At 40.8% G+C, this 14,147-nt stretch overlaps 1 protein-coding gene across 1 annotated transcript; it reads right to left on the bottom strand.

Annotated features, from left to right (window-relative positions):
• Positions 1-353: 353 nt before the first annotated feature.
• On the bottom strand, positions 354-788 carry LOC114376598. The gene has a single exon (XM_028334814.1). The coding sequence runs from the start codon at positions 786-788 to the stop codon at positions 354-356; it is 435 nt and encodes a 144-aa protein (XP_028190615.1).
• Between the last annotated feature and the right edge of the window lie 13,359 nt (positions 789-14,147).

The raw sequence follows: 14,147 nt of genomic DNA, 5'->3' as shown, positions 1-14,147 counted from the left end.
TTCTACCAATTCAATTAAATTTCTTTCCAACCACACACATCAAATATCCACTTAGTGCATGCGAAATTACAAAACTACCCCTAATACAAAAACTAGTCTAGGTGCCCTAAAATACAATGGCTGAAAAATCCTATATTTCTAGGATACCCTACCTACAATATGGAGCCCTAAATATAAGGACCTAATATAATGACATCCTAGTCTAATATGTACAAAGATAATTGGACCCAACCTTGGCTCATGGGCTCAGAAATCTACCCTAAGGCTCATGAGAACCCTAGGGCCTTCTCTTGCATCTTTGGCCCAATCTTCTTGGAGTCTTATATCCAATGCCCTTGGGGGGTAGGATTGCATCAGAATTGCTTAAAATGATCTCTAGGCTCAGTGGAAAAAGGACCCACTCTATTGACCCAACTCATAGTCTCCCACCAAAGAGTCCTAGTTTTTATACATGAGTATAGGATATGACCAGCTGTTTCCTCCTCCTCATCGCACAGCGGGCAGTTATAGGAAGGCAGCTCCACATGTCTCCTCCTTAAGTTAACCTTGGTAGGGATTCGGTTCTTGAATAATCTCCAAGAAAAAGCACTTGCTCTAGGTGGAATTTTGAGATTCCAGATTGACTTGAAGTCACTATCTTCAGTAACCTGGTTGTCACCATCCTTCAAGAAGCTATAAGTTGCCTTTGTGGAATATGGTCCACCAGTATCAAGCCCCCATAGCAGAAGGTCCCTGCTTGCTGGTTGAATTTGAAACTCAGCAATGTCTGCCATAAAAGCTGCTGCCATATCAACTTCATGGTAAAAAAGGTTTCTCCTCCATTGAAACTTCCATTCCCATCTATTATCCACTAAGATACCCATTGAGTTGATTAAATGGTTCTGCTGAGTACTAACGTTGTACAAGCTTAGGTATTTATCCTTTAGGCTCAAGTCACCCTCCCTCCATTTATCATTCCAAAACTTGAGTCTTGACCCATCACCCACCTTCCATCTGAAATTGTTAACGAGGCTATTGCTGTGATGTTGTTGAAAAACAGACCTCAAGTCCTTCCACCATTGAGAAAAATGAGCACTGTCCCTACCAGAACATAGGGTATTCCACCCTCCATATTTAGATAGCAAGACTCTAGCCTAAAGCTGATTGTGGTTGTTTGCCAATTCCCAACCCCATTTACCAAGCAAGGCTTCATTGAACTTGGTTAGGTCTTTAATCCCTAGCCCTCCTTTGCTATTGGGAAGACACACAGTGTCCCAATTTACCCATGCAATCCTGGCTGCCTCAACACCCCCTCCCCATAGAAAATTCCTCTGGATAGATACTGCTTTTTGGACCACTTTTTTGGGAATTTTAAAGAAAGACAACAGATAAATAGGCATGGCTGATAGGACAGAATTGATAAGAGATATCCTGCCCCCCATAGATAAACATCTCTGCTTCCACTTAGCCAATCTAGATTCAAACTTGCTAATAAGAGGTTGCCAAACATTCCAGCTTTTAGAGGACGAACCCACTGAAATTCCAAGATAGGAAAAAAGAAAACCCAACTGGCCACAGTTAAGGTAATTAGCTGCTTCCCTACACCAACTCACAGATTTACCCAAGCACCCATATTTGCTTTTAGCATAATTGATCTTGAGCCCTGAAGCCAGCTCAAATATTCTGAGGATAGACTTCATAGCTCGAACATTGGCTGTAGTCACGGTTCTAAAAAACAAGGTATCGTCTGCATATTGCAGTATGTTGATCTCTTCCTTGTGGCTCCCTACTTGATAACTGCTGAAAATGTTTTTTGAAACAGCTGTCCTCATCAAACCAGTAAGGCCCTCGGCTATTATGTCAAAGAGGAAAGGTGCAAGAGGGTCGCCTTGCCTAAGCCCCCTCTTAGGCACAAACTCTCTAGTAGGGCTGCCATTTATCAAGATTGATATAGTTGCACCAGACAAGCATCCATAGATCCACTTTCTCCATCTATCACAAAATCCCATCCTCTTCATCATGTAGTTTAGAAATCCCCAAGATACCGAGTCATAGGCTTTTTCAAAATCAACTTTGAAAATCATGCAAGGGTTATTGTTGCATTTGGCTTCAGCTAAGACTTCATTAGCAATCATCACACCATGGAGAATATGCCTTCCTTTGAGAAATGCAGTTTGCCTTTCATCAATAATGTGTGGCAAAACTAGGGCCAGTCTATTAGCAAGGACTTTAGATACTATTTTATAAATACATCCTATAAGAGAAATGGGTTGATAATCATTGAGAGATTGAGGGTTATTGGTCTTGGGAATAAGGGCTATGAAGGATGCATTGCTTCCTTTGGGGAAAGAGCCATTTATGAAGAACTCATCCATAAATCTGATAAAATCAGGTTTTAAAATATCCCAAAACTGTTTAATAAAGTTAAGTTTAGCCCATCCGGGCCTGGGCTTTTATCACCATCACAAGCCCAAACTGCAGACTTGATTTCCCCTTCCGAGAATCTAGCAACAGGGCTTTCCCTCTGCCCTTGATCAAGAGAATTAAACTGAATCCCATCCAGAGTTGGTCTGCACTGATTCTGTTCTGAAAATCTTTCTTTGAAGTGCTGAAAAATTGTAGACTTGACATTATTGGGCTCATGAATCCACCCCCCATCAATACACAGACCTTGAAAAGCATTTACCCTTCTTCTACGATTGATGATTCTGTGGAAATAGGATGAGTTTCTATCCCCTTCTCTTATCCACTTCACTCTGGATTTTTGCCTAAGCATGGATTCATAGGCAAGAGCTGCACTCCACAGCTGTTCCTGCAAGGATTTCCTAAGCTGAACTTCATCTTGGGATATAATTGAAGCATTACTACCTGCCTCCATGTCATTTAACTGCTTTTTAAGATCATTTATCTTTCTAACTGTGACTGACCCATGCTGCAAACTCCATTGTCTTATAGCTTGCTTGAGAAGCTTTAATTTCTGCTTAAGAACATAGCCACCCCATCCAATAGGGTGATAATTTCCCCAGCTGTGAATCACCATATTCTGAAAACCTTTATCCTTCAACCACCAGTCCATGACCTTGAGAGGTTTGGGCCCCCAATCCATGATTCTGGATCTCAAAAGGATGGGACAATGGTCAGAGAAGTCTCTATCTAACACAAACTGTGTAGTATCTGGGCAAAGAGACAACCATTCATCTGACAGAAGGAACCTGTCCTGTTTGCTCATAACTGTTCCATTGGGTCTACACCAAGTGAAGCATCTCCCAACAGACCTCACCTCCTCAACATCCATGTCAGCTATCCACGAATTAAACTCAGAGATATTAGTGGAGCTCCCCACAGATTGGGATGAGCTCAATCTCTCTTGATGATGTCTTATAGAATTAAAATCACCCAATAAACACCAAGGGCCATCATGATAAAGAGCTTTAAGATGTTTAAGCTCTTCCCACTGGTCTCTTCTTCCTTGAAGATCACATGGGGCATAGACATTGGTGATATACACCTTCTTATTGTCTTTAGTCCATGTACCTTCCAACAAAATGAATCCTCTGCCTACTACCCTTCTATCCACCATAAAAGGCTTTCTTTGTCTCTTAGATCCAGAGAGGAGAAGTAAACACCATCCAGTGTTGGCCTGTTAGAACAATCCTCCAAAAATCTGTCTTTGAAATAAAGGACAGCTGCATTTTTAACCCTGCAAGGTTCATGAATCCACACACCATCCATGAAAATACCTGGAATAACATTTTTTCTTCTTCTATGATTGATCAATCTGTGAAAATAAGTAGAGTTTCTGTCCCCTTCTTTTAGCCACTTAATTCTAGGCTTTTGTCTCAACATAGATTCATATGCATAAGCTGCCTCCCACAATTGAACTTGAAGAGATTTCTTAAGAGTGACTTCCACTTGGGATAGAGGTCTTTCATTTAGAACATTCTCCAAAGCATTTAGCTCCTTTTTAATCATAGTAACTTTTCTAGCATTAGCTTCACCATTTGTTAAGCTCCACTGCTTTATGCACTGTTTGAGGAGTTTTATTTTATGGTTCAGAACATATCCTCCCCATCTTGGAGGATGATAATTGCCCCACTGCTGCTGAACAGGCAGGTTGCAGTTTTATTTTATGGTTCAGAACATTTCAAACTTTACAGTGACTGGGTAATTAGGTTAATGGGTGGACAGGCAGGTTGCAGTTTTACTAATTCTGTTGCTATCCATGTGGTGGTATTAAGATGGGCACTGTTATTGTCTATAATTGAAATATAGTGTAATTGTTTTTTTTTCTTCTTAAAATTTGAGCCGGCGCTATCATTCTTTGAATGCCATCATCTACCTTTAATGATTCACATCTAAATTGGTCCCTGTTTAATTAAATTAATTAGTTATTGCTTTAGTTTGACTGGATAGAAGTATGATATGTATTCTTAAAAAATTGTCAATGAGCTGTTTGATAGAATGACTTAAAAAGGCTTTAAATACACTCTCAGTATAGTGTCTTTTGAGAGTCAATTTATCACCATGAAGTGAGAGTCATATTGTTCATAAAAGGCTTTAAATACACTGTGGCTAATTTCTGTATGGTTTTTTTTAGGGCTATCATTTACTACTGCTAATTGGCGTTGCTGCGGAAGCGGTTTGATTATTCTTTGAAGCCTCAAAGTCAGGTATTTATATCTTAGATTGGAAAACTAATTTGAAATTGTTGTTGTATGCATTACTGGTATATTTGTAACTTATGCTATGGCTGTCTACATGACCTTTGTTTCATTGGACTGATATCTTTGAAGTATTTACTGTGATTTAAACTATCTCTATATATATGTTGTGACTGCCACTGCCCTTCTGTCTCTCTTGTATTATCTTTTTTTTTATCAGCAAAATTATAATTTGTATTAATTTTTTTTTGCACAGCAAAAATCTGATAATATTAATAGGGTCAATACTAGATGTACTGAAATATAACAAAATATACAAGGCAGAAATCTGCCATCCCCATCTACATAAGATAAAACCACAATAGGTGGTTACCCAAGCAACAAAAAACCCCTAAGACATTTCCTCCTTTAAGCAAGTAGACCACTGATTAAAGTGTGTGTGAAAGTCTTTCTCCATGCAGTTGATCCAAGACCAAGTGTGAAATAGAGTTGGGTACTCACTTGAAATAGAGTTGGGTACTTTTCTTGAAGACTTAGATCATCCTCTTCCCTCCACTTGTCTTTCCAGAACTTGATTGTGTTCCCATCACCTAACTTCCACTTCAAATTATTGGAGATGCAGTTTCTATGGTGCGGTTGGAAAACATTTTTCAAATCCTTCCACCAAGGAGAATAGTCTGCTTTGTTTCTGCCATAGCAAAGAGTATTCCACCCTCCATATTTGGACATTAATATTCTGGCCCAAAGCTGATCTTGATTATTTGCCAAGTCGCAGCCCCATTTACCAAGCAAGGCTTCATTAAACTTAGCCAAGTCTTTAATCCCAAGACACCCTCTGTTCTTGGGAAGGCAAATAGTATCTCAATTTACCCAAGCAATCTTAGCCACTTCAGAATCTCCTCCCCAAAGAAAATTTCTCTGGATTGAGACTAGCTTGTGCACTACTTTTTTAGGGACTCTAAAGAAGGACAACATGTAGATGGGAAGAGCTGTTAAAACAGAATTAATGACAGTTATCCTTCCTCCCATGGATAGGCTTTTCTGCTTCCATTTGCTAAGTTTGAACTCAAACTATCATTCCTGCAAGGATTTCTTTAAATCCACCTCAGCTTGAGATAGAATTCCAGTACTGCTACCAGCTTCCAAGTCATTCAGCTCCTTCTTTAAATTCTGAATTTTAGAAACATTGATAACACCATTTTGCAAGCTCCACTGTCTGATGCATCCCTTAATGAACTTCAGTTTCAGCTTTAAAGCATATCCACCCCACCCACTAGGATGATAGTTGCCCCATCTATGAGACACCATTTTCTGAAAATCTTTGTCCTTCAACCACCAGTCCATTACTTTGAAAGGTCTAGGCCCCCAATCCACTATTGTAGACCTCAAGAGGATGGGGCAATGGTCAGAGAAATCTCTATCAAGCACAAATTGGGTAGAATCTGGCCATAGGGATAGCCATTCATCAAATAGAAAATGGGCATTGTACGTCATTTAATTATCACAACCTGCCGCCTTCTAAGATTCATCCTAGTTGGAAGTCTGTCCCTAATTAGCCTCCAAGAAAAAACCAGTGATTTACTTGGTATTTTGAGCTTCCAAATGTCCACAAAGTCCAAATTCTGATTAGCTCCCATCTGTGTTTTCCATATCAAGTCATATCCGCTTTTTGTTGAGTAGTATCCAGTTTGATCATGCTTCCAGCTGCACCTATCCTCCGTATTTGGCTGAATCTGCTGCTGTGATAGTTCTCCAAGGAAATTATCTGCCATTTGAATTTCACTATCAAAAAGAGCCCTCCTCCAAGATAGCTTCCACTCCCATCCGCCGTTGGTGTTATTCCCCATATTCATAATGATTTGTTTCTGTTGATCAGAAATTCGGTACAGCAGCAGCAACATCCTGTATGCACAAGTGTCTGCTGTGTCTTGGGGCAGGTTCTTCAACACACACACAGACACACACACACACACACAAACGCACACACACACACAAACTCACCCACACACAAAAACACACACACACAGAAACACATACACACACAAACACACACACACACAGAAACACACACACAGACAGAAACATAGACACACAAAAACACAGACACACACACACACAACCACACACCCACACACACACCCACACACAGCCACAACCACACACACACACAGAAACAGACACACACACACAGCCATACACACACACACACACACACACACACACACACACACAACCACACACCCACACACCCAGACACACACACACAGCCACAGCCACACACACACAGAAACACACACACACACACACACACACACACAGAAATAGACACACACACACACACACACACACAGCCACAACCACACACACACACAGAAACACACACACACACACACACACACACACACACACACACAGAAACAAACACACACACACACACACACATAGCCATACACACACACACACACACACAGAAACACACACACAGCCAGAAACCCACACACACACACAGCCACACACCCACACACACACAGAAACAAACACACACACACACACACACACAAACCCTCATTAGCCCTGTCAGTCCTTCAGCCACTAAGTCAAAGAGTAATGGAGCCAAAGGGTCTCCTTGTCTCAACCCTCATGATACACACAGATCCTCATGATACACACATACACACATATACCCAACTACAATATTAAACCATAAACACCCTTCAAACCCAGCATTTGAAATTAGTTACATAAACAACTGCTGATGTCTATATTTGTCTGTAATTGAATTTGACCTTTTGTATGTTCTTGTATGTGATCAGTGTAATTTGCTATATAAACAATTGTTGTTCATAGTGAGTGAACCTTAGATTCCCGTTTAAGACTGAATGCAATGACTCTTGCGGACAGTTTGCATTAGCCATTGTATTTAGTCTTGAATTGTCCGTTTGGATAGTTTGGGGAGACTGGTATTTTTATGTTAGATTCATTCGTGAAGGTTATTATTATTTTCATTAATTTGATTAAATTTCGGTTCACTGCATTTCAAGTTGTTCTTTGAGTGCATACTTGATTATCGGGAAATTCATTTGACCGATGTCATGTCGTGTACTTGGAGACCAATGCGAAATGCTGCCGAAATTTAGTCAAATTTTTGTAAATAATGGTAACCTTGACGATTGAAGCTAACATAAAAGACAGTTTTCCTAAATGGGATAGGGCCACACCTATAAATAAAAAAGTGAGATTTGCATGCATAGAATTGCATAGATGGATCGAAGTTGGATGAATGCAAGTCGCATGAGCCCAGAATATGAGGATGGCGTCGAACAGTTCTTGCAATTTGCTTTAGAAAGAGGTCGACCGAATGAAGAAGGAAAATATTATTGTCCTTGCATCAACTGTTTGAATGGAAGATGACAATTACTCGATGACATACGGGACCATCTATTGTGTGATGGGATTAAGAAGAATTACACGACGTGGATATGGCATGGTGAAGTGACAGACATGCAGAGTGGGTCCCAATCTGAACCGTTTGATGTAGAAATGGGAGATCGGTTAGAGGACATGATTCGTGACCTTGGACATGAGTCTTTCCAGCAAGCACACGCCCATGTGTATGAAGGATTGCAGAGTGATTCTAAGAAGCCTTTGTATGTAGGGTGCAAGAATTCCTTAACCATGTTGTCTGCTTTGTTAAGTCTGGTTAATGTGAAGGCCAGGTATGGGTGGAGTGACAAAAGTTTCACCTCACTGCTTGAGGTAGTGCACAATCTGCTTCCAGAGGACAACACATTGCCTAAAAGTTACTATAAGGCGAAGAAGATAATGTGTCCCATGGGTATGGAGTATCAGAAGATTCATGCTTGCCCCAATGATTGCATACTGTACAGGCATGAATTCCAAGAAATGTCCAAATGCCCTGTCTGTGGGACTTCACGGTACAAAGGGAAGGATGAAGAGGAAAGCAATTCTGATGAAAACTGCAACAAGGGCCCCCCAGCGAAGGTTTTGTGGTATCTTCCAATCATTCCAAGGTTTAAGCGTCTGTTTGCTAACGAGGACGACGCAAAAGACCTTACATGGCATGCAAATGGAAGGATTTCTGATGGAATGGTCCGTCATCCGGCTGATTGCTCCCAGTGGAAGAAGATTGATGGTTTGTATCCGGATTTCGGGAATGAGCCAAGAAATCTTAGACTTGGACTAGCCAGTGATGGAATGAATCCATATGGCACCTTAAGCACTCAACACAGTTCATGGCCAGTTCTGCTAGTAATTTACAATTTGCCTCCTTGGTTGTGCATGAAGCGAAAATACATGATGTTGTGTATGATGATATCGGGCCCAAGACAGCCAGGAAATGACATTGACGTTTATCTAAGTCCGTTGGTTGAAGATCTGAGAAAGTTGTGGGACGAGGGGGTTGTAGTGTTTGATGCGTTTTGCAAGGAGACGTTTGAAATGCGTGCAATGCTCTTTTGTACCATTAATGACTTTCCAGCATATGGAAATCTCAGCGGTTACAGTGTTAAGGGTCATCATGCATGCCCCATTTGTGAAGAAAATACAAGTTACATACAACTGAAACATGGGAGAAAAACAGTCTACAGTAGGCATCGCCGCTTTCTAACACCCAATTATCCTTACAGACGACTGAGAAAAGCTTTTAATGGAAGTCAAGAGCATGATATTGCACCGATACCGTTGACTGGTGAGCAGGTATATCAGCGGGTTCAACACCTGAACACTGTATTTGGGAAGACCCAAAAGAAGGATAAAAGTCAGAGTTGCATATGGAAGAAGAGGTCCATTTTCTTTGATCTTCCGTATTGGTGTGATCTTGACGTTAGACATTGTATTGATGTTATGCATGTGGAGAAAAATGTTTGTGACAGTGTGATTGGGACGCTCCTTAACATTCAAGGCAAGACGAAGGATGGCTTGAATACCCGTCAAGATCTAGCTGATATGGGTATAAGATCACAGTTGCATCCAAGGTCTGATGGAAAGAAAATTTACTTGCCCCCAGCCTGCCATACTTTGTCCAAGAAGGAGAAGATAAGTTTTTGTTAGTGTCTTCGTCAGGTGAAGGTTCCACAAGGATACTCTTCAAATATTAAGAGCCTTGTGCAGTTGAAGGAGCTTAAGCTTGTAGGGTTAAAGTCTCACGATTGTCACATGCTCATGCAACAATTGTTAGCCATGGCTATACGAGACATCTTGCCAAACAAAGTCAGGTTCACCATAACTCGCCTGTGCTTTTTCTTCCATGCTATATGTAGCAAAGTGATTGATCCAGTAATGTTTGATGAGTTGGAAAATGAGGCCACAATTATACTGTGCCAGTTGGAGATGTATTTTCCCCCTGCTTTCTTTGACATCTTGATTCACTTGATTGTGCATCTGGTCAGAGAAATCAAATGTTGTGGTCCTGTTTATCTACGGTGGATGTACCCAGTTGAGCGATACATGAAGATCTTAAAAGGGTATACAAAGAATCTATATCGTCCGGAAGCATCTATTGTTGAGAGGTACATTGCAGAAGAAGCCATTGAATTTTGTTCAGAATACTTAGAGAAGGCTAAAGCTGTTGGGCTTCCTGAGTGTCGGCATTATGACAGAGTGGGTGGTAAGGGTTTAAGAGGACTGCAGGTGATCACTCCAAGTGTAGAAGATTTGTTACAAGCTCACTTGTATGTCTTGAACAACAGTAATGAAGTTTTGCCATACATAGTTAAGCATGAAGCTTTAGTCAAACAGAATAATCCGAAAATGTCAAAGAATTGGGCATTGAAAAAGCATAACAAAACTTTCTGTGATTGGTTTAAAGATACAATCTTTGCAGATAGAATGCTTCAGAAACATTAAGAAAACTAGCAGATGGGCCTAAAAGAAATGTTATAACCTGGTAAGGATACGACATAAACAGGTATTCATTTTACACAAAAGCACAAGATGACAAAAGTACAATGCAGAACAACGGGGTCACCCTAAGGGTTGAATCTCAACACTTTGCAAGTGTCAATGATGCCAATCCCTATGTAGCTTCCATCCCTTACTTTGGGTTCATTGATGAAATTTGGGAGCTTAATTATGTGAAATTTACAGTATGTGTTTTCTAATGTAAATGGGTTGACAGCAACACCGGTGTGCGCACCGATGATATAGGATTTACCCTGGTAGATCTAAAGAAACTTGGTTACCACAATGACCCTTTCATCATGGCAGAACAAGCTAGACAAGTATTTTACGTGCAAGAACCTTGTGATGAAAGGTGGTGCTCGGTTCTGCAGGGCAAAACAGTTGGTGTTAATGTAGAAGATGATGATTCATACATGGACACCTATGTTAGTCCTTTGACCGCTCAAATCACTGGTAACGTTATCGAAGAAGAAGAAGCTGATGACGTTCATGCAAATCAAAATGATCATGATGAAGGAGAATTGATTAACATCGGCTAATGTAATTTTCTGCAGAGATAGAGGTCACCAAACCTAGTAAGTGACAACTACATTTTTCTCTTATTGAGGCATCGATTTTTTGTTTCAATTTGCCTCCTTAGGACTTCATCCAGCTCATGTTTGTCGCCAGTTTCATCATCCACCACCCTTTTCTTCTCTGGCTTCTCACGTTCATTGTTGTTAAACCCATATTTATGCCTTCTTCCCTTCATGTCTTGTTTGATCACAACTTTAGCTGAATCTCCCATCTTCAGCATAGTTGAAACTCTTGTCTCATTGTCCAATGCCACACTTTGATGGCCTGTATCTCTTTTCTTCGTATGTTCTAGTGCTTCAGCTTCAGAATGCATAAAGCAATCAGAATTTTCGAGTGATCACCTAAGGCTTCTGCATGAGCATTGACACTCTCCACCCTCTTTGGTTTATGCTTCTGTGTTTTCTTCCGTGCCTCCTCGTTATAAATCTCAGATTTATTCGAGGTTGCACTAGAACGATCACCACCAATTTGTGCTTCTTCCTCGTCTATCAGGTCAATATCTTTCCTTTCAACTTTTGTTTTGTAGTGTAATTTACAAAACAAAAGTTGAAAGGAAAGATATTGACCTGATAGACGAGGAAGAAGCACAGATTGGTGCAACCTCGAATAAAGCTGAGATTTATAACGAGGAGGCACGGAAGAAAACACAGAAGCATAAACCAAAGAGAGTGGAGAGTGTCAATGCTCATGCAGAAGCCTTTGGTGATGACTAGAAAATTATGATTGCTTTATGCATTCTGAAGCTGAAGCACTAGAACATACGAACAAAAGAGATATAGGCCATCAAAATGTGGCATTGGACAATAAGACAGGAGATTCAACTATGCTGAAGATGGGAGATTCAGCTAAAGTTGTGATCAAACAAGACATGAAGGGAAGAAGGCATAAATATGGGTTTAACAACAATGAACGTGAGAAGGCACAGAAGAAAAGGGTGGTGGATGATGAAACTGCCGACAAACATCAACTGGATGAAGTCCTATGAAGATCCTCCTCATTCTCAAAGAGGGAAACGAGCAACAATTTGAAGGTTGTATATTCAGGAACTAAAGAATTCAAAATAGCTAGTAATAAGAGGGATTTGTTTTTGGGATTTTCTGAGCACCAAGAGCGGCTACGCAAGAAGTTTGCACTTGAGGAGGGAAGGATATTTGCAGCTAATGAACAAGTTTCTTAACTATTTGTCCTTAAGATTTTACTGTATCTTTTTTCTAATATGTAAATATAAATGGTATAAGGGTATGGCGTAAAAACATGGTCTATATTTACTTCTAAGATTGTTAGGGGTAAAAATGACCATGTCCTTATGGCATAACCTTATATTATTTATATTTACATATAAGAAAAAAAAAACAGTAAAATCTGAAGGACAAATAGTTAAGAAAGTTGTTCATTAGCTACAAATATCCTTCCCTCCTCAAGTGCAAGCTTCTTGCGTAGCCGCTCTTGGTGCTCAGAAAATCCCAAAAACAAATCCCTCTTATTACTAGCTATTTTTGAATTCTTTAGTTCCTGAATGTACAACCTTCAAATTGTTGCTCGTTCCCCTCTTTCTTTTCTGCAAAAAAGAAAATCAAATGCTGTCAAAACATGGATGAAGTCCTAAGAAAATCAATATCAAAGAAAACATGGATGAAATCACAATTAAAAAGCACAACTACCTATCTTTCAGAGTCCTTTGGTTAATTTGTCTTGTCTCCTTATGTGGTGGGGTTTTGTTTAATAATCTTATACTTTTGCCTTCCAAAAAAAACTTATCACTAATCCTCTTTTCATTAATCCAATTTTGTATGTTATTGTATAAAAGATCATGGGTTCTCCACCTGCCTCCACTCCTCCTCCTCCTCCTCCTCCTTCTCCTCCTTCTCCTCCTTCTCCTCCTTCTCCTCCTCCTCCTCCTCCTACTTCGGACGCATCGGCTTCGACGTCTGCCGTGAAGCGGACACGCAAAGCCTCATGCCTACGATCGTTGTCCACTAGACCACCTGGTGTTGAGAGACCAGTGGTGCATGTTGATCCTGCTACAGGGAAGGCCGACGGTCCCCACAAGAAGAAATTAAGAACATATTTGGGGATTGTGGCACGTGATAAGGTGGACATCACCTACGAGAACTGGAAGGAGGTCCCTACTGCTCAGAAGGACCTGATTTGGGAGGATATTCAGGTATTTCTCTTTTCTTATTTGATTGTGTGTAATTAATAGCCAAAAAATTTCATTATTGTAACAAATAAACTTTGTTTCATGTTGTCAGGCGGAATTTGATATCCCAGAGGCTTCTGACAGTAGGACGAAAAGGAAGTTACTACAGACCGTGGGGGAGAGATGGAGGCAGTTTAAATCAGACCTCACGAGAAAATGGGCCATTGCAGCCGATCAGGACGGTGTCGAGGACACTGTTTGTGACAAATACGACATCAGCAAGGAAAAGTGGGCCCAGTTTTGCCAGACTCGCAGAGACCCTTCTTGGGAGGTATGTTCCATTGCCATTTAAGTTGTTTTTCATATTAAACATGATGTTGTTATACTTCATTCTACCCATTTCAAACATTATTGTTTAATTTTTTCAGGATGTGCGCATGAAGGCACAGGCCATCCAGAAGCAGAATACTGCCCCCCACGTTTTGTCTGGTGGGGGTTATGATTATTTGGAGCAGAAGCTCCTGGCTGAGAAGACCAAGAAGAAGATGCAGGAAGCTGCACAGTCAGCAAGCGTTGATGGCATCATCGACCCTCCATCCCCGGTCAGACGCCACGTGAAGTGGAAGATGGCCCGCACGAAGAAGACAGGGGAGATGACGATTGAGGCCGGAAAGGAAATCGCTGAGAAGATTGTAAGTCATGTTCAACTAACCATTACAATTATGTTTGAATATTTTGAGAATGCCATGTACCACTGTGTGTTTTCTATGCAGGATTCGTAGGAGCAGGCCACACAGGGATCGTTCGTCCCCCATGGACGTCAGGATGTTCTGGCCGCTGCTATTGGACGTCCAGAGCACCCTGGACGTGTC

The sequence above is a fragment of the Glycine soja genome, chromosome 1, assembly GCF_004193775.1.
Source record: "Glycine soja cultivar W05 chromosome 1, ASM419377v2, whole genome shotgun sequence".
NCBI lineage: Eukaryota > Viridiplantae > Streptophyta > Magnoliopsida > Fabales > Fabaceae > Glycine > Glycine soja.
The sequence above is the reverse complement of the archived record's forward strand: the minus strand, read 5'-3'. Positions and strand labels throughout refer to the sequence as shown.

What these genes read in the sequence shown, in the direction of transcription:
- LOC114376598 (XM_028334814.1), bottom strand. Translation starts at nt 788, where the DNA reads ATGGCAGCAGCTTTTATGGCAGACATTGCTGAGTTTCAAATTCAACCA.